The sequence below is a fragment of the Pundamilia nyererei genome, unplaced genomic scaffold (assembly GCF_000239375.1).
Source record: "Pundamilia nyererei isolate P.nyererei 1_Seehausen unplaced genomic scaffold, PunNye1.0 scaffold00087, whole genome shotgun sequence".
Taxonomy (NCBI): Eukaryota; Metazoa; Chordata; class Actinopteri; order Cichliformes; family Cichlidae; genus Pundamilia; species Pundamilia nyererei.
The window spans coordinates 2,387,106-2,407,708 of NW_005187488.1; the positions used below are offsets into that span (position 1 = coordinate 2,387,106).

General features: G+C 40.8%; 1 protein-coding gene across 1 annotated transcript in view; it reads right to left on the reverse strand.

Moving 5' to 3' along the window:
• Nucleotides 1-20,603, reverse strand: part of LOC102216149 (cadherin-7) — a 110,632-nt gene that overhangs the window by 30,829 nt on the left and 59,200 nt on the right. Inside the window, exons 5-9 of the mRNA XM_005738910.1 lie at nt 11,097-11,264; nt 9,046-9,233; nt 6,929-7,182; nt 5,775-5,911; nt 3,771-3,892 (exon numbers count right to left, since the gene is read on the reverse strand). Of these exons, the coding sequence (XP_005738967.1) occupies nt 3,771-3,892; nt 5,775-5,911; nt 6,929-7,182; nt 9,046-9,233; nt 11,097-11,264 (869 nt within the window). The remainder of the gene's footprint in view (nt 1-3,770; nt 3,893-5,774; nt 5,912-6,928; nt 7,183-9,045; nt 9,234-11,096; nt 11,265-20,603) is intronic.

Genomic DNA, 20,603 nt, shown 5'->3' on the forward strand with positions numbered 1-20,603 from the left:
TGGAATGTAAGAAATTCAATGTGAAACAACAGCTAGATGGTCCTTTTTAATGTGGAAACCTTATATACACTGTGAATAACGAGGATTTTCTTGTGATCTGATTGTCTTCTGACTAAACTAATAGGAAATGAAGAGCAGCACGTTTTTACTTTCCCCAGAAAAGCAGTGCTTTCATTGTGTCTTTCCATCAACACCCTTCTTATTCATTACCTTTTTTTTTCTAGTGGAGATTTATTCCTACAGAGAGTACCATCAGTCTTTCGGAGCCCTTCTCTTTGGAAACGGCTTGTCTTATTGCGAACTGATGGACATTTAGATCTTTAAAGATGCTCTGGAGTCTTTTCCAGCTTTCGTGATTTGCGATTGAGGCATGGCTCACAACAACCAATCTTTCATGAGAAGAACACACTTTGTGAGTGCAGACTTCGGATGCCTTTAATTATCAACCCATCAGCCCACACTTCCAATCTCATCACAACACCTGGCTCCAAGTGTTGTTTTGTTAGCAAAGGCGGTTTGCTTACCTTTTCAAGCCTAGACTGGAAATGACTGTCTGGGCTCGCCTGGGAATTGTGTGTAGTTAGTTTAGTTCGCTTTTTTTCCTTGTCTTTTTGGTCAATTGTGATTTATGATGATCAGAGCGCATTTTACAATTAGCAAGTATAAATCCACACGGTTCACAAAACATTTTCTCAAAAGTGTTTAGATAAGAAGATAAAAGATATATTAGGTGAGTTTAATTGTGAAATATATTCTAGACATTTAACGCCTATTTGTTTTGTGTTCCTTTGTCTTCCTTCTTTTGAGGTGATGTGATGAGTCACAGCTCCTAACTTGTAAATTGAGGAGCTAATTAAATCCTTGAATGTAGCTATTTGTGGAAAAATATGAAATCACGTGCATACTTCAGGTACTTGCGCTGGGCTGACAGTATTTCACTTCAGTTGAGTAAAATCCAAACACATTTCCACACACAACCATACATACTCACTACTTTGTGTTGTAAGTGTCTTAACTATTATAAGGTTAAAACCAGCTCCAAGCTAAAGTAGCTCATTTTAACTGCACCATTTTATGACTGTGCAGTCATAATTTGAATGCATCACTTCAACTCGCTGGATGGACAGGGACCAAGGCCTCAGTCACCACCAGCTCCTCACTTTACAGCAAAGAAGCTTCTAGCTACACCTAGGGGGGAACCACGCAGCTCAGCTATCGCTGGCATTGAGTAAGCAATCTGTCTGCTTCAGCTGAGTAATTACAGATTTGCAGCACCTTTTCCTGCTGATGATGCTGTCATGGGCAATGGCTGTTGCTGTGTCCTGCAGGCTGGTATGATTGTTGGAGAATGACTTTGTTTCAGTCTCTGTGCCATAATTTATAAGGTGCTAGTGGGAAGAAGTTTACAAATTATCTCCTGAATTTAAAAGTTGAAATATTGACGAGTGAGAGATGGTTGCTTTATGTTGCGCTAACTTTAATATCGCAGAGGAACAACAATCGTCTGAGGATAAGTGGCGGGATCATTAACCAAAAATAGACATTCAGCTCTGGTAGAATGCATTTTTCAATAATGATGTCAACTAATATAGAGGCAGTGTTTATTCCTGCAAATGCTAAGCCTTACAGCTACAGTGTGATGAATTACATTAAATTGAGTAATATCTTAAAATACCTCAAGATTGGCTGAATTGTGTATACTGAACTCCACTTAGTTAGTTGTGATTAAAAAAAGATACAAGCTCAAAAAATGCCTAAAAAAGACCAACATGGCAGCATAATGAGAAATTTGAAAATTCACTTTAACACTCATCCTGGGATCCGTACAAACCCTGGAGGTGTATTATGTCATATCTCACAGGAGTTTTCTTCCATCGCTCCCATTTTTTAGGTCTGCCTAATGATGTCATCATTGTTGTGACATCAGATTCAGCGGATTCTGGATCTGGTCTTTGACCTTTACAGATGATGCGGTTCTCTTGGCCTCCAGCTTTCACTGGGGTGGTTTGCACCTGAATGTGAAGCAGCTGGGATGAGAAGCAGCACCTTCAAATCTGAGGCCGTGGTTCTCAGCCAGAAGAGTGCCCACTCTGTGTCAGGGATGGGGTTGCTTCTCCAAGTGGAGGAGTTCAAGTATGTTGCGGTCTTGTGAGGGAAGAGAAGAGTGGGAGATTGGCAGATTGGTGTGGATGCTGAAGAGAGAGGTGAGTGTCAGTTTAAAGCTGTCGATCTACGTTGCCACCCTCACCTATGGTCACGAGCTGTGGTGACGGAAGGAATGAGATCACTGATACAAGTGGCGGAAATGAATTTCCTCTGAATGCTGTCTAGGCTCTCCCTTTAGAGATTGAGAGTGGAGCCGCTACTCTTCTACATCGAAAGGAGCCAGCAGAGGTGGCTAAGGCATCTGATCAGGATGCCTTTGAGATGCCACCAAAGAGACGTCACCCTTTCAGAAATGACAACTTTGGGCTGCCTTTATTGTTTTTTTTTATTTCTATTATTTTATATTTATTCCGATTGCTTTTCTCATATAAAGCCAACAAAAGTGATGTTTACTTAAAACTACTGAGAATAAAAGGATGATAAATAAGTATTTAGTAATAATGTGGATTGTACTTCAGATAACATCGGCAAGTGCATGTGTTAAAGACACGTTTTTCATTTTACAAAACTGCAAATTAGTTGTAACTCTGCAGTAATAAGATTAATTCAATTTTTTATCTTTAGATGCCCTTAATTACATAACTAATAACACTCTGAGAAGAAACAAGTTTTGCCATTATTAGTGTTTTGCTATTATATTTGCTCTTAGCAAATATAATAGCAGTTCCCCAGAGACTTCAGCCGGTAATCCATGTATGTTAAATATGTCGGTCAGATGAGGGTTAGTCTCTGGAACCTCGATGGAAAATGAGCCGCTCCGTGCATATAAAACAAATACACACAGAGAAAATGTAGTCTTTCACTTTTTGCAAATGAAATCATTTGCTATTTCTGCTCACCCTCCTGTGAGCCTGGTGACAAACAACTCCCAAATATGAATGCAAATAACATATTTAAAAGGGCCTAATGGCCATTCCCAATATAATGCATCATTCTGATCAATTGTACTTATTCAAGTCTACACGCCTCTTTTACCCTTCGCCTCTGATTGTATTTTCCAAATGCCAAGAGCAGATGAATCGCCGCCACTGACACACAAGTCATTTAGCAACAATGAGGCCAAATGCTAAAAGCAGCGAAAAAAATCAGCTTCTTCTCCTCCTCCTCTTCCTAAAATCTCTCTAGTTACCTTCCGACCATATTGTGTTGCATTTTCTACATCACTGCCCTGCATGGCGACCATCTAATTACGCAGGACTTCAGAATGGAAAATCAGACCGACGCCGAACACTACTCCATCCCAGCATGAGCCATTGCATTAGGTTGTTAAGACCACAGGCATAGTGCACTGTCATTAATTTAGCTGCCTTTGACAGTATTGAATGCGAGTAACATCCCTAATAAACGATAAGAACTACAATACCTGCTATTAAATCTTAAGGATGTGTCTCATACTAATGATGCTGTCTCCCTGGAGTGACCTCGAGCTGTGAAGTGGATAGTGCATGCACACAGTGGACTTGTTTTGAGGAACAAAAGAGAAAGGGTTTTAATGGCTTTGAGAGTCAGCGGGCTGTCTTTGTGAGTCAAACTTCAAGCAAGTAAGGAGAGAGAAAAAAAGGAAGGGAAGCAAGACCGACTGCGGAGATGTTTCTGGGTCTTACCTGTCCTGGTATGGCATTTTCACAAAGCAGTGTTTCATAGTCGATGGCAAAAACCGGAGCGTTATCATTTATGTCCTGCACTGTGATCAAAGTGATGCCTTTTCCGATTTGGGTTGGGTCATCTGAAAGGGAAAGAGAGAAGAGAGTCTGTCAAACTTTCTTTAAAGCACTTTGATTCTGCCTTAACTTTGCACTGGGCCAAATTATGGAATATTGATCTTTCTCATGTGTTATAATTAATCACAAAGGAGGTGGAGGGAGGGAAAAAAAAGTGCTGCTGTAATGAAATATGCAGTCTGCTTCAAACAGCTGGCGTTCTTGCCCTCTCTGCTGCGGATCAGCCGCAGTGATTAGACTCGGTGCTGGCTTGTTGTTTGCGTGTGCGAATGAGCCATCTCGCACGGAGGGCTTCACGCCTCTGTCCGCCTGATACACACTGATGGCTAAATGGCTGTGTCTGAGTGCAAGATGATGATTTAGCCTGGTGGTGCCACGGTGCCGGCCAGAGATGACGCCGTGACATTCGGGCCGGCTGATTTGATGGTGATAAAAAGGACGTGCGGAGCCTCGGGCCACAGACTTGTTGTCATTGGCGTGGTCTGGCCAGAGTGGATGAAATGTGAGTGACTGCAGCTCGAGTGCACAACATCCCTCAACCACAGAGTCCCTGCACCCTCTTCAGTAACAAAGAACCCATTTACTATAAATACTGTCATAAGGCAGGACAGTAGATTTTGTTGCCAGTCCATGAACTCGAAGATGTTTTCAGCTGAAAACAGCGCCCAAGTGTCACTATGTGTCAGAAGTCAGTGCCTCATGCATGAGGGACTGTTGTGACATTTCATATGGCTATTATTATATGCTGTTTTCTTTTTGTTGCTATATCAGGCAAGCACTCACACTCGGGATTCAACCAAGTGGCGCATCTGTGTGCTGTTAGATGTAAATAAAAACACATCTTTGAAGCAAAGATGGATAAAAAGGCTTTGAGAAAAAGAAAAGAAAAGAAGACCTTTTTCACGCAGTGTTCAATCTGAAGACGTGAAAGCAAAAGAAGTGCTGGGCTGACAGGCTGGTTGTCTTTTTAACTTATACCGATGTGACGCAGCTGTTTGGCGTGCTCAGTGGATAGCGTGCTTATGATTGCTGTCCATTGTGCGGAGTGATAGGAATGCAATGTGGGAAAAAGAAGAAGGAACAAAAAAAGGGGTTTATGTCCTTGGAGCCATTGACAGACGAACAAAAAAGGCACACGGCACTTCTTCACATCACATTAACATTGTTCACCCGTGGGCGAGATCACCCGCCCTTAGTCAGCATCTCGTCCCCATGGCTCAGGGAGACATGGAGGTCAGAATGACCCTCCCGTATGTGAATTAACATTCCCCGACAGCTCCGCAACAACCCCAACAACACCACACTGCATTGTCCAAAGCACAGACAGCTTACAGAGTGGATAACAGGCCAGAAAGGATCTAAAGCTTCATGTATATTGCAAGCCAGCTACAGTATTGCAGTATATCTTAGGAAAAATGCATCCTGCTGATATAACCCTTTTGATGACTTGAATAACTTACTTGTTCACAAGAGAAACTGTGTACATAAAAAAGTGATGCTCTCTGAGGTAATGTTGTCTCCCCTCCAGTAAGGAGCAGGACAAACCTGGTTTTAGGGCTTAAACTCTGATAGTATGCACAACGGGCTTCTCTCTTCACAGTCCACAAAGGACCTGCTAGCTGTGAGCGAAGGTTTTTTTTTTAACCCTGTAAACTAGAGTAGTTATTTCTTGGTTGATTAACCAGCAGACAAGCTATCTAGCTCAGTCACTCGTGGGTTTTTACTTTTGGACACACAATAGAAGACATCCCTAATTAAACAGAATCCAGCACCAGCATGTGGTTCACAATGTTGATATTAGAGCTGATGAAGTACTATTTATAGGATGAATAAAGCAATAGTGGACTACATAGTAGTTTTGAAAGTTTTTCCCACAAGGAAACTTACGGCTCTCGATGGCAAAGATGGTGAGGTTGTGGACAGAGTTTGCTTCTCGGTCCAGAGGTTTGGCTGTGCTGATGACCCCACTTAGGGCATCCACATTAAAGAAGCGCTCCAAGTCTGTGTTCCTGTCAATGGAGTACCTGGGCACACAACAGTACACAAAGCGCACATACACACTTTTAGAAATTGCTTTTGGATAGTGGTATTGATTTGACATTTTAGAGTTTCTTCTACTTGTAAGGAAAGATTATGATCATCTTTTGTCCCCATCAGCAGTAAGAGCTGCATTCGGTTTCATATATAAATACATACATTATCTTCACACTTTATAGAAGACATATGATGTTGTCCAAGCTGTCTCTAAATATTACAACTAATGAGTACAGTCCATAGATTGGATTAGATTCAGAAACGTGGAAGCAATTTGGAACTTTATATCACGAGCAAAACAAAAGCACATTAAATATTGATAAGCTTGAAGACTGCCTACTTGTCCCTCAGCACTCAGCGCCGATCAAACCTTTTCAATACAATGCAACTCATATTTCTAGAGAAAATTGCATCTTCAATTAGCGTACATCCAAAGGGTATTATTGCAATGTAATTTGACTCTTGTGGCTGCATTAGTTCCACAATAATTTTAATTTCAACAGTTGTAGTGAAATATATTGCAGATGCTGATAGCAGTCACAGGAGTAAAAAGAAGCAATTTACAGCTACAATGGTGCAGTAATTTGATTTTCTGATTAAGATTGCTAACAATCCGAACAGACAAAGCTTGAATCCCATACAATATTCATTCAATTAATGCAAAACAGGAAGGGGGTGGGGTGGAGGTAGGGGTTGGTGGGGGGATCTTGTGAGTGACACCACGCAGACTGACAATGTGAGTGCTTGTTTTGAGCCATAAATGCCACGGCACAAGTGTTGAGCCTTGACCCTCCAGCAGGAATGCCCTTCTCTTGTTCAAGATGGCATTTCACTTTTGCAAATGCTGCACTCCTCTTCCCTACCACCATCTGGCACTGTCTTTATGACCGCCACACGGGGAGGTCGGAGGGTCTACGGATTCTGAGTTTGTCGATAATGTGGACTAAACACATTTTTAAACAAATTGGGATTTTAACGTCTGAACCGGGTGAATAAATCATTAGCACCTGATTGGACTGTTGGAGTTATCTGGGTCATGGGCAGAGACTCTCCCGATCGAGGTGCCCACTTTGGCGTCCTCTGAAACGACCATCTTGCTCAACGGTGTGGAAAAGACGGGCGGCTCGTTCACGTCCTCCACCGTCACCTTGACTGATGTCGTGTCGCTAAACGGTCCCAAGCTCAAGAAGTTGGAGTCGATATTCCTGTTTGTGGCTTCGATTCTCAGAGAAAAGCTGCTCTTTGTTTCAAAGTCTAAAGGCTGGAGGAGAGGCAGACAGGGAGAATACAGAAAACATTGAGAGAAACGTTCGCTTCCCTTATCAAAATATGAGAGGTGTCGGAAATGTTTAGCTCTTTTTAGAATTGAGAAATAAAAACTACACCAGGATTGCAGCTCTGCATTTTCACCCATTCACAGTTAGAGGAACAGTTACTATGTATGTAAATCTGTAAATCATTCAGACGATGCTCAGATATTGATCACAATTAAGGACGTGGACTCTAAAGACCCATTACAATTTAACACACAGTTAGACTTAAACAAAGTGATTTGGTGATGGATTATAGTTACTTTGTGCTGTGAAAGCAGTAATATTGATTTCAAGCAAGTCTCACAACATGGTGAAAAGCACGCTGAAATGAACGCTTTTGAAACATTTTTGTCATTTTGTCTGGCTTATTGAACTCCCCATAGCAACGTATAATATACTGCAAGAGAACATTGATTTGACACTTTCATTGTCTGTGAATCTCTCCTATGTTGTAATTGTCTGAGTTTGGTGCAAAACAAACAAGGGATTAAATTGGCCCATCTGACAAGAATTGCTTGTGGCCAACAATGGCCCTACCTCTCCCACAAAAGAGTGCCAGCAATGAAGTGTCACATCAATGTGGCCCGCGGAGACCATTTTCAAGCCCTTTGAAACCCTGAAATGTGATGTATCAGCCATGTGCTACGGAGCATGCAAAACTAAGGTGGGAAGGCACAACATTTTCTTTTTCCATTAGAAATGAATAAATTACTTTTTACATTTAACTTGACAATTTTCTTTATTTATGTAGTTGGTGCCAGTAGCGCCGCTGTTATTTTGCTGAGTTTGGGTCTTTTCTTGAGTTTGAGACGAAAGGAGAAGTGAACTTTTCGGTGAACGCGTGATGTTTATTTCATCACAAGAGGTGGAAATAGTCAGCGCTGATTTGTCATTAGTGATTAGCACTTAATCCAAAGGTTCTGCTGACATTTAAAACACAGTAGGAAGGGCAAAGCGGAGAAAGGAAAACCAGGGAGAGGAACTTATCCTAATATCCTTCATAAAACAAGTGTTTGCTGTCTGGCACAAACAGACCACAGTGCACTGAGATTCAGTGGCACCGTCATTATTCCTATATAAAAAGATTGCATCACCATGTGTATGGTAGTAGAATTTCATATCACTGTTTTCAGAAACGCGTGATTCATCTGTGACACGGGTGCATTTAATTAATTAAAGGAAACATCTGGCTTTATTCTTTTTTTTCTTCTAGCTGGCAACTGTTGTGTTGACTGATGCCAACTCAGCCTAAGCTTGTCTCATAACACTTAACAGTCCTACAGCCGCTTAGCTCCGAAGTCCTACCGAGGATGATAAACGTAAAAAAGAACACAAAACTTGAACAGCTGGAAGGTGCAGCTTTTAGAAGTGAAATATTTCAGCTGTTTGGGACTATTTTTTGCTGGAGATCAGTAAAGTTTTAGTAAATACTTAAAGCAGCAGGTGGCTTATGTGTTAACAATATAAAATAAAGTTTCTCTCCCACTTCATCTAAATGTTTATTAATTAAATGTTAAATAGTTGCATGGGGAAAAAGAGAGAAAAAAGATCAGTTTGCACACTGCTTGTATACCCACACCACTCCAATCTGGATTCCAGGCAGCTTTCAGTGTCTCACCAGCTTGGGTACAACACCCTAAAATGTTAGCCTGTCTCACTGATTTTCAAGAGTGAAGGTTCAGGACCCTTTGTGGTTACAAAAGTCTTGGTACAAACAAGTCTTGGTTCAGCAGTTCTATTCACAAGCTGACTGAGTTGGGTTCCTGAATAAGCTCTTAGGTAATAAAACCAGGCTGTTTTTCAAGCTGTACCTTCAGCAGCATTATGACCCCATCTTGTGTGTCCTCATCTGTCGTTATGTTGAACATGCCGGGCCCATCGCCGTCCATGATCCTGTAGTCCATCTCTGCGTTGGAGCCTATATCAGCATCCACCGCTTTTATTCTGGCCACAACAGATTGCACCAGCAGGGACTCGAGCACCGTGTACTGATAGTTCTCTGGAAAGAGAAGGACAGGAGTGGATGCTGGTAATGGATGTGCTTATTTCACCGCCAACTTGCTTTCGAGCAGCTACGGCTCGTGCTGTAGCCCTTCAGCTTTGATTTGACTGGGTGTCTCCTTGATGAATTCATGTTACATAAAACAGACAGGCAGCAGCAGTCGCACACATGAAATAAAGCGTTTTGTTTCAACTTCATGGTGGCGCTCTGAATAGACTGCGGAGAAAAGCAATGGAAAATTAAAATATGCAATCAAAAACGTCAAAGGCTAATTTTATATTTCCCCGTCCTTTAAATTCGGGTTCTGTAACAATATCATCTGCAAAACACAAAACTTTCAAAAGGCTGTCTGAATGTAACAGGTTATCCTCCCAAATGCAAAAAAGAGAAAGTAATAAAAAAAGAAAGAAAACTGGAGTCACGCTAAGATTTCTGTGGTACATTTTTTTATGAAATGAAATGTCCACTCAAAGATTCTATTACTCCAAAACTCTCCATTGTGTTCCCTGAGCTTTTGTGTGACCCTCTAGATTTAAAGTACTCTTATGAGAATAAAGAAGGGAATCATATTCATAATCATAATCTCCCCAATCACCATGGCAGAGCTCATTACCAGACCTTTCTGTGTTCCTCACAGTGTCTCCCTCAGCCTCCGTCTAAATGCTAATCTCCCTGACATTGTTTGCTGCCATGTAATCTTTATAATGGCTTTTTAATTTGCCGTGGAGCAGCAGCTCTTTAAAAGACCAAAAAATTGCTTTCCTCCCTCTGTACTGCCCCTTCACCTACCTCCTGCCCTTTCCTCTCCCAAAGCCTGTCCTCTCACGCACCTCACCTTGGTGTCTTTCCCCTTGGACTAGCTATTGCTCTTGGACTCTATCAGCTCCGATGCTCCATGATGGCGTATCGATTCTGACCCATGACCCCGTGAGCTCGACTGCTGGAGCAAAATCGAGAACTCCAAAGTCTCTTTCTGCTCTGCGTGACAGCACCGGGTTAAAACGACACTGATGACTTGTTGTGCAAACTTGAACCTTTCTTTCCCCCCAGGGACAAGCAAATTGACTCGGCTTCATGGCAGTCCAGTGGTGAGAGCACCAGCCAGACAGCGGTTGGGCTATCAGCAGTAAACCGATTGCTGGCGCTTCGGATTATCATGAGAAGCGCTGCATGCCTTTGAATCCTAAAGCTCGGCCTGGAACCCATTAGCAGCCCGTGAAATAGGCTGACAACAAAAAAAGAGAAAAAAAAAGGCAGTCTGATTGATCCTGGTATCCAACACTGAAGCAAACACCAGCTCTGATGAAGAATAAGGCAGAGAGGTGCACACCTCGCAGGAAGGTTGGTTTTTAATTTGGCATTAAAAGTCCACATGTTTGCTGAAAATACAAGTTGGAAATATGAAGAGACACTAGGGTAAGAAAGATTTTAAAAATAACCTTGGAAACTCGTGAGATGAAGTTTAATGAGTGTGTTTTGCTTGTAAGAGGTCTGAGTATTTTCTATCCAACTTTATTTTACCACACATTGTGGAAAAAGAAAAGAAATCTCGTTACGGCTTGTTGTTACAGCAACTGTAATAAATTCAAATGATTTTTTTTTTCCAAGGGTGAAACAACAACCCAGCCTTTTGCACCGCTGCATTCATTGCATACATTACAAAGTATGCCCTCATTTGGTTCTCTAAGTTCAAGAAGTTTTTCAGTAATAATGATAGATCTTTAACGCTTCATTCAGCCAGGAGGGGAAAAAAGAAAGAAAGGAGCCGGTTATATTCTGATTGCTGAGTAGCTGTTGAATATGGCATTTAGGCTATAAGCTTAATCAACCCAGTAAGGACAATCAGGAAAAGAGTCTTACTGTGAGCGAACCGAGGCGGGTTGTCATTGACATCTGTGAGCGTGACCGTTACAGAGGTGGTGCCGGAGAGGCCACCCATTTGGCCAACCATGTCTTTGGCCTGGATGACGAGAACATATTGATCCCTCGTCTCCCGGTCCATGTTTGGCAGAGCTGTTCGGATGACACCTGATGAAAGAACCAGAGAGGGCGTTTCCAAGTTTGTATATATAACACTTTGTCTCATTTTCACCAGAACTGCCTGTCAAGTTTGAGCAAAAAAAACCCAAAACCCCAACTCAGTTTAAGCTGAAGGGTTTCAAATATTTCAAATATAGTACTTATAGTTAGAATAGTTATAGTTATAGTTGTTTATACTTTGTAAGGGAAATGGGATAAAGGTGGAGTGCTTTAATGAAACATGCAAACATAAATAGAATACAACATATGAGGCAAAAAACAGAGTTTGGATCATCTTTGGATGTTGCCCTTTTATTCTGTTCTTGGTCAAGATGATCCCACACCGCTTCAATAGTGTTGAGGTCCGGGGAGGCCAATCCATGACTGATTTTACTGCATTGGCAATGTCTTTGGGTTGGGATCGTTGTCATGCTGAAATATGAAGCTGTTGCCAATCCAGATGGTATTGCATGGTGGATCAAAATTTGACGGTACTTTTCCATGTTCATCATTCCATCAATTTTGATCGGATCTCTGACCCAACTGGCTGAAATGTAGCCCCAGACCATAACAGACGCTCCACCCTCTTTTTGCAGATGGCTGTAGACACTCATTGTTGTACCTCTTTCTTGACCTCATCCATACATATTGCTAATGATTTAACTAGAAATTTCAAATTCGGATTCATCACTCCAAATGACCTGTTGACACAGATTTTCAGTCCAGTTCTTGCGTGATTTGGCTTACTTCAGCCTTTTCTTCTTGTTTCACTTTCTTAAGGATGGCTTCTTAAAGGCCACCCTTCCCCTCACACCATTTCTGATGAGGTTTCAGAGAAGGACAGTATGTATGTGTCAGGTCTTTGTTGTATTTTTCCTAATTCATAGAGACATAAATTTAAGATACAGTCTATGTGCTATAAATGGTTGTTTAGGCCTGCCACTCTTTCCTTTTTCCTTGTCTATTTTCCTCAAACAAGGGCACAGCATGCTGAGATATGCCAAGTTTTCAGCTAATAGCTGTTTAGGAATTACCTTGATGGGGAAAAATCCTATTTTATTCCTGTCAAACTGTGTTATCTTTGCCATTTTTCATAGATTCAACTAAATAAATAAGAACAATTTATGTGTTTTGTGACAGGCTGCTAGTAACAAAGTGCCTAAAGATACAATTTAAAATTGGCTCTTTGCTAAGTTACTGTTATGTTTAGACACAACACTGATTTATCCCTTGAGCTAGATGACTTTTTTGTGCTCGAATGATTCATAGGTTTGTGTTAAGTGGTTTAACAAACAAAAACCTCGTGTTTTTTAGCATACTGGACTGAAAACGAGTGAAAAAGCAGCCAATTTCCAAAAATTAACTTTGAAAGACCTTCAGAAAACCTGTAGAACTGTTGTTCAAGACTGCTTTGAAATTACAAGAAAGTCTGGCTTTTCAGCTTACGACACTGTCAGCCACCTACAATGCAGTTTTGAGAAGTGCCTCAAGTGTCTCGACCTTCAGTCATATCTTGAGTGAGGTGACCTCAATAGGTCACATGACAAGGTGAGACAAGATCCTGGTGGTTTCACCCGAAACCTTTGGTTGTAATGATCCACGCCTTTTTCCACACTTTGACTCATGCAACGAGGGACATGGTTAATAGTAGATTAACAATCCTCTTATCAAACAGCCCCCATCTGGGTTTAAATATCTGGGACTCTTCATCATTTGGTTTTAGAACTGAAGAAGGATCCTGGATAAGAGGTGAAGCATCTTCAAGAAAGTCTAGTCATTTTCTTTCCAAGATCCTTAGTCTACCATGACCTGGATGACTACACGGACGTAACGTCTGGCTCTTTGAAAGCTAAATATAATGAAATGCTGGGTAGCTCAAAACTTTAGCACAGTAGTAAGAACCTGGTGCATCAATTAATTCATTTCAAAACCATACACAGAACATACATTACACCCTATAGGAGGTTCCAGATGAAACTACGTATCACTGTCACATCTGCAATGATTCGTCACCAGGCACGTTTTTGCACATGTTTTGGGACTGTCCTGTTGTATCCAATTTTTGGGTCTCTGTGAACTCTTTGTTATCTGAGGTGCTGGAAGTTTTTTATATTCCCAATCCTGGTCTTTGTCTCCTTAATGATACCTCTGAAATCTCCTTAAAACAAATACAATGCAAAGTGTTGTTCGCTGGATTCACATCCGCAAAGAAGAATATTACAAAGCAATGGTTCAGTCCTGACATTTGTATGGAATCATTCTGGATACGATGTCTTATCCGTGTTATTAATTTTGAACATACCACAGCAAAATTAAATAAAGCTCGACCCACGACTGTTGAAGCTTGGAAAATCTGCTCATCCAAAGTTATCCCCTGGAAGAGGCAATAACTGGTTTTGACTTTGTGTTTTTGTGTTTTGTCTTTGCTGTCCCTATGCCTTGTGACCAATGTTTGCTTTGCTACTGCAGTTTACAGTTGTGCTGTATATGTCTGTACCCCCCCAAACCCCGTTTTAAATCAATAAAATGTTGATCACAAAAAAAAACAACTTTAGCACAGTACTGGACATTTATTCATCTAGCTATCTATAACAGTCATTTACTGATTTGGCTTTTTTGTATATCGATTGTTTATCCAGTTGCTTAAAGTTTAGCATCCAACAGTAACAGTATGTTATGTACTACTTCACCTACTCTTCAAGTAGTAGATCAAAAATTGGCTTATCTCTGATGCCTTTTTTTCTCATTCATGTTCATTTTGATTCATTTACTCAGAACCTTTCTCTGATGCAAAGCTTTAATTGTCTCGTATCCATTGCTTGTGTTTTTAACATGAAAGCATAAAAAGCACTTATACACCACCTTACAAACTATGACGTCAACCTCAAAATGATTTCAGCTTTGAAGTTAGTTGGTAAAAAGACTCCAGTCGTGCTAAAATAGATGCTGAATTCAGACTGGAAAAGAGTGATCACATCAATCATGTAGTCTTTACTATGAGAATGCTTTGACATGGAGTAATTGTCCATAATGACTGGTCCCTTGTTTACACACCGGCAATGATTTGTGACTCCTTTGTGCCCTCAAATGTGCCGTCACTCCAAATAGTTTAGGGGTCTGAAGCATGATGAGGATAATGTAAAGATGCTGTCAGAAAAGCAAACACATACAAGGGGACATTTTTGCTGCCAGGGGAAGCATTATCTGTCTGTCCCCCTGTCATGATTGATCTGTATCAGAAAAATCAGAGATGTGTCAACACTGACATCCAATGACTGGCTCATGCGATTAGTGCCGCCGTGCGGTGTATACTTTAATCACCACAACAGCATTAAACACAAGCACAAATTCTTAAAAAGCGTATGGAGAAATCTTTTCATTAACAGCATTTTTCTAATCTCAGCTTTATCTCCTGACTACAAAGATGATAATTCCAGAAAAAAATTAACGCGACACATTTAAATGCAAAGAAAAGTGCCCTAATCCTTCAAAAGCAATCACTGTTGCTTTCAAAGTTAATGACTTGCCACACAATGTGTTTCATTCATTAAATGGCACTTATTAAAGATTCCTACAGAACCTGAAAGATTACTCATTAAGAACCACACAAAGCCACAGCATACAGTTCCTGAATAAATGAATCATTTTTGGTTGCTTTATCGTATTCACAGGCTGATGAAGCAGATCAAAGAGGGTGCTCTTCCTTAGCGCTGGCACCTGAAGAATTTCCCATAATCCTTTAAATTACCCACAAAAATGGCACGCAATTGAGGTTCAGTTTTATGACATTGAAATAAAAAATAAAAATGAAATAAATGCACACATTTGCTCATTAAATGCTGTCCCCTTTGGTGCGAACGGTGTTGTCTTTAGACATAAAAAATAGTTTGCAGATTTCACAGACATAGATTTGGACCAATGTTTACTCAGAGCTGCACTAATCAATAGTTCCATTTGCACAATGGCTCATTTAGAGTGTAATGTGAAAGGTGGCACTTGTATAGATTACAGAGGTTTGCCAGCCTGCCCAGAGTTTTAGTATGTTCCATGTTTATCCTGCTTTTGTGATGACAAGTTCAAGGCTCTTACAGCCTCATTAACCCTCCTTTATTTATTAATTTCTTTTTTGATTTCCTGTGTGCTACCTATTCTGCACCAAAAGGAAGACTCTATTTGGTGAATATAATTGAGCATTTAAATGACAGAGCCAGACGTTTTCCTTTGGAGGATGGAGGCCAAAAATGAATTAAAAAGACTATAATATTGGATATTCATCAGACTGCCAAAAACACGACTTTATTAGTAATTAGTACTATTAATAACCTTCCTCTCTGTTTGAGTGATGTGTAAATTTAAACAGTTCAAACACAGCCTGAATGTTATAATAATGTGAAAAGAAGCTGTTCCATTTAGTTAATATGCATGCTGTATTTGCTTTTTTGTTGTAGTTCAGCAGCTTTTCAGCTCCCTATTTTAATAATTCTGAACACATTTATGAATGTTTCTTTCCAACATATATCTGATAAAGTGCTGTCATTAAGATGATTATGCCCTGCCACATTTAAATATTATGTATGAGGACTGTGTGCTGTTTATTTTAAGCATAAAGCATCTTTTGGACCAAACAGGTCTAAAATCAAATAAAATGCTATACACACAAACCTTGCCTCCCTAACTCAAAACTACAACTCTCATCACTTCACGCCCCACCTAATCCTCATCCTTTCTTCAACCCGAGGAAGGATTGCAGCTCGGGTTCTCGGGAGAATAAAGGTACACACACATGCGCGCACACACACAATTTACAATTCACCTCAGCCCAAAAACAAAGGGGGGGAAGGACAAACAAATCAAGAAAAGTGGGTCACAAGACTTAAAGAGAAAAAAATAAAGATGCTTTTTGACCGTCAATCGTGGCTGTACTCGAAAATAAACAATTCCATTAAGTGTTTAATTTTCTTTCTCTGCCATCCTTTATTAATGTCATTACAGTCCCTCCAGCAGAAAAGTGTTATTGGCTGCTCTAAGTAAATGGCTCAGTTAGCTAAATTATACTGAGCTGTCCACTGCTTTTCTCTAAAGTCCCTGCTCCAGGGCTTACGGTGGGATGACGTTAGTCAATAAAACAATAATCTTTAGCTGCTGCTCTACAAAACATACCATTTCAGTATAATAATGAACAGTGCTGCAAAAAAACAGAGCTATCTTTCTCTCCTTTGGGTAAGCCTCAGTGACAAAGTTAAGACGTGTCATTTGTTTCTTTTCTTTTTTTAGTCTAATGCTTTTATGCTTAGATTTTAGGCATCTATCTCTGTATCTCTGTGTGTGTGGATATTCACCCATCTGTTCGGTTTATCTCTCACATTCTTTTCCCATCCATCCATCCATTCATCACTTTTTTGTTGGTTCGTGCACAATGTAACCTCGTAGCCAATTAAAGAGCACCGCCAGTGCTCTGGTGTTTGCTGTAGTGACACCTATGAACCCTGTTTACTGAGTTGCATCAGAAAGGTTACTTCAAGCCTTCAATCCAGCAAGGCTCCCTAAATACTAGCTAGACACAAACAAAAGTTTTCTGTCCTCTGCTCCACATAACATCACCATAGAGACGTAGAATGCATGGGCAGACCTGAAAGAGGCATCTTTAAGGATTCACAAGAAGTAAAACTGAGACGGAAGCTGGATAATGGTCGGATTATAATAACAGCGGCAATGGATGGCTCCTAAAAGGTGAAATAAAAAAAGATGAACAAAAGATGTTAAGTTTGTGCAGCCAGGAGTGAGACAAATGAATGTTCTCACTAAACCATAGATCGGCTTCACACACAATTGATATACTTATTTAATATCAGCTTGGTTTGTTGGAGGTTGGGAGATATTGGCTGTGGTTAATGATGCTGTGAATCCTGATTCTAGCAAGTTGGAAGGAAGAAAAAAAAACGAAGAAAAGAAGCAACATGTTTCTCTTCCCGCCTGGCCAGAAGCACACATACTTCTCACCGAGCGACACTGCTAATCCACACGGCATTGTTGCAAGGCTGTTGTTTGTCTGCTGGGTGCCAGCCCCCTCGCTCTCTATCTCTGTTACCCCATCCGGCGCTGGTGTCATTCCTGGGGAGAGGCGATGATTAAAATCCTTCTGTCGCTATCACGGCACGGCCTAGCGTTGCGCCGTGACTCCTTGCCTCCGGTGCAAGCCAGACGCATTGTAGCCATGCATTTATCTAGCTGTCTCCACACCACTGGCGGCAGACGGGTGGGCCACGCTCCCTGCTAAAGCCCAGATACTTGACATTTGTCTTACGAAGAGGAAATAAAAGTGCAGGCTTTGGAGGAACCCTCTGGCTCTGCGTGCAGCTATGAGAGGTACTGATGAAGGTGATGAACACTTAAACATGAAGGGCGCAGTATGTGATTTGCTGAACCCCTCAGGCAGCTTACAAGGGAAAAATCCCATAACACAAAAACAGGCCACACAAACAGGGAATAAAACCTGCAGCCTAGGTAGTTTATTACTGAGTGACATTCAAACATCATGCTCTAATCATGGGTCACTATAGCTTCCCAGGTACCCAAGAGTGTGAAAGGGCCACATGATGCCACAGTACAATAGACCGGTGTGTTACACAAATAAGTCATTATGTCCAACAAGTTACACACAGGGCACAGGAGCCATTTATTTGTAAGCTGAAAGGAAATGTGCTTGCGTGTGCGCACGATCGAGTGTGCGTTTGCGTGCGTGTTGTTTGTGATTAGAATTAAAAAATTGCACCCCCCACTCCCCACTCTCTCGATATTACCTGCCTGAACCGCAGGAGGCAGCCAGATTTATATCTAGCCTTCAGCTGTAATGTTTTCCGATTTAGTGCAGTCACCACAAAAAGCCACAGCGACACACGCTTTTCGGAGAAGAGGGCAGAGAAAAGCACACAAGATTTTTAAAAAGACCATGTTAATAACTTAATCACAGCCTGATCACGGCAAACCTTTCGTCTACTGACCTCAGTGTCTAAACTTCACAGCTACAGAGTACACAAGGATTAAACGTGGCCTTTTCTTTTATTTGAGCCATATCGGTTTAATTAGATTCTTAGTCCGAGAAGAGACAAAGCTCAGTCTGTCATATGTTGGTACTTCAGTAGCTGTCGTATTCAGATGTCATACTCGTGTCTTTCTCAGAGGCATGCTATGTCACATCTCAAATACCCCACCCTCCTCATGCAATTAATCCACTAATTCAGGCACCTGTCATTTTCTACTAACTGAATTCTGCTCTTGTTATTCCAGCTATTTAAGTTTGTGACCATGCATGCATGCTTAACAGCACTAATGTGCATGTATAATTGTCTCTAAAGGAATGGCCATATCGATGAGGTGTATGGCGCAGGGCTTTGGGGCAGCTGTTCAAACCTCCTTGAGCTTGCCATCAATTAGAACACAATCCCGAACAGCGTTACCATTTAAGCTTCACCTTCAAACTAAACTACGAGCTATCAATCAATATATATTACAAAATCCTCTCTTTAGGCACACTAACGTATGTATTTTGCTGACATTATGCACTGCTTGGAAGTTACTGGAGCTATTTGGGATTAAGTACTTTTCCCAAGGGCACCTTGTAGATTTCATTTGGGATTAAGAACCAAAGTAAAAGACTTGTTAGACGAAAAAGAGCAAGGATACAACCCACCTAACATCAGGTCACACATCTCCACCCTTCCAGCAGCTTCCCCCACCACCAGCTATTAGCACTCTGCCAGTTAATCGCAAGCGCAGTATTGCAGTGTGGAGCAAGTGTAGTGTTCGACTCAGGCACTTTGTCAAAGTCACCCTCTGCTATGGCCCAGGCGTGTGCTGCAAATGGGACTAATTAGTAACTTACAAAGACAGAGGCACAGTGCTCATCCCACAATACTCAGCACCAGGTTGGTGTCTAAAAGCTAGTCTCTCAGCGCCACAGTGTATTCCATAAGATACATGATATTGACAATGTGTTAAAAACTGATAAGTAACACAAACAATGTGGTTCCTTTCAGTCAGGTGAGCAGAATATTTTACACCTGGATGTCATCCAGGGGTAAAAATGAAAGAACTAAACCAGAATTACTGGAAGATGATCAAAGAAATACATCCCGTCTCAAGGAAAGATTGTTGTTGTGTTCCTAACATTACTAAGTTTGCTTACTTTGTGACGCACTTCTTGCTGCTATACGGTTACACTGCAAAGAAGTGGCCACTTTTAAGCAAAGTACCTCTCAGTTTAACAGATTATTTTCTCAGCAAGCAAATAATTTTTGACGAGTATTCTAGAACAAAATGCGTATTTCTTGTTTAAAGTTTTTGACAACTATCAATTGTCTAGTACTTTTTTTTGTGAAGATCACACAATTTGGTCCTCCAACACAAACACTAATTACGCTATCAATTTCGTGGCTGACTGCCTTTTAGGCCCACAGTTGATGCATGTCCTCCTAACTTTCATTAAAGTGGGAGTTTAATGTTTGCCAGCGGCCATTGTTGCAACAAGTGTTGTCACAAAAACAAAACGCAACAAAAAAAAACTACAAAAAAATAAAGTAAAAAAAAAGTTTCTGTTTGTGGCACAACTACGGATGATTTATAAGGAAAGTGAACTTTGTGTTTGCTGTGACTGTAATCTGCTGCTCATACTCACATGGTCATACCAGAACAAGTGATGATGTGGCAGCGAAACCTCTGATTACACTGAACTTATCAAGGTGGTTTGGGTTTTTTTCAGTATAAGATTCTTTATTGTAAAAATACAGAAATAAATGTATCTTAAAAACCATTTGGGGAATGTTTTTAATACAGCTCTTAAAAACGTTTCTGTACATGAATACCCAGTGATCTTCTATTACAACACAGACTGCAGTCAACTGCTTACTAAGACAGTCGCATGGCAACAACGCATTGCATTTAGTAAAAACAACCTGATGAAGTTGAACTGAGAATCTGAATTGGGAAGAAAGCCGATTAAGGTGAATTTGAACGTGGGACGAGACACCGAGCATTTCAGAAATTGCTGATCTCTAGGGTTTACAGAGAATGGTCATAAAAAGAGAAAATATCCAATGCTAGCTAGTTATCTGGGAGAAAATCCCTCACTGATGCTATGCTCAGGGCAGGATGGCCAGAAGGTTGATTCTGTTTACCTGGACAGCGTTTTCAATGGGACGTTTCTCCCACTGAAAACACTACGTCCAGGCGAACAGAAATAACCTGATAGGAAGGCAACAATAACTCAAATAAAAGTAAGTAAGTGAAATTTTATTTGTATAGCACCTTTCAAGACAAAAATCACAAAGTGCTTCACAGAAAAGCTAAAAC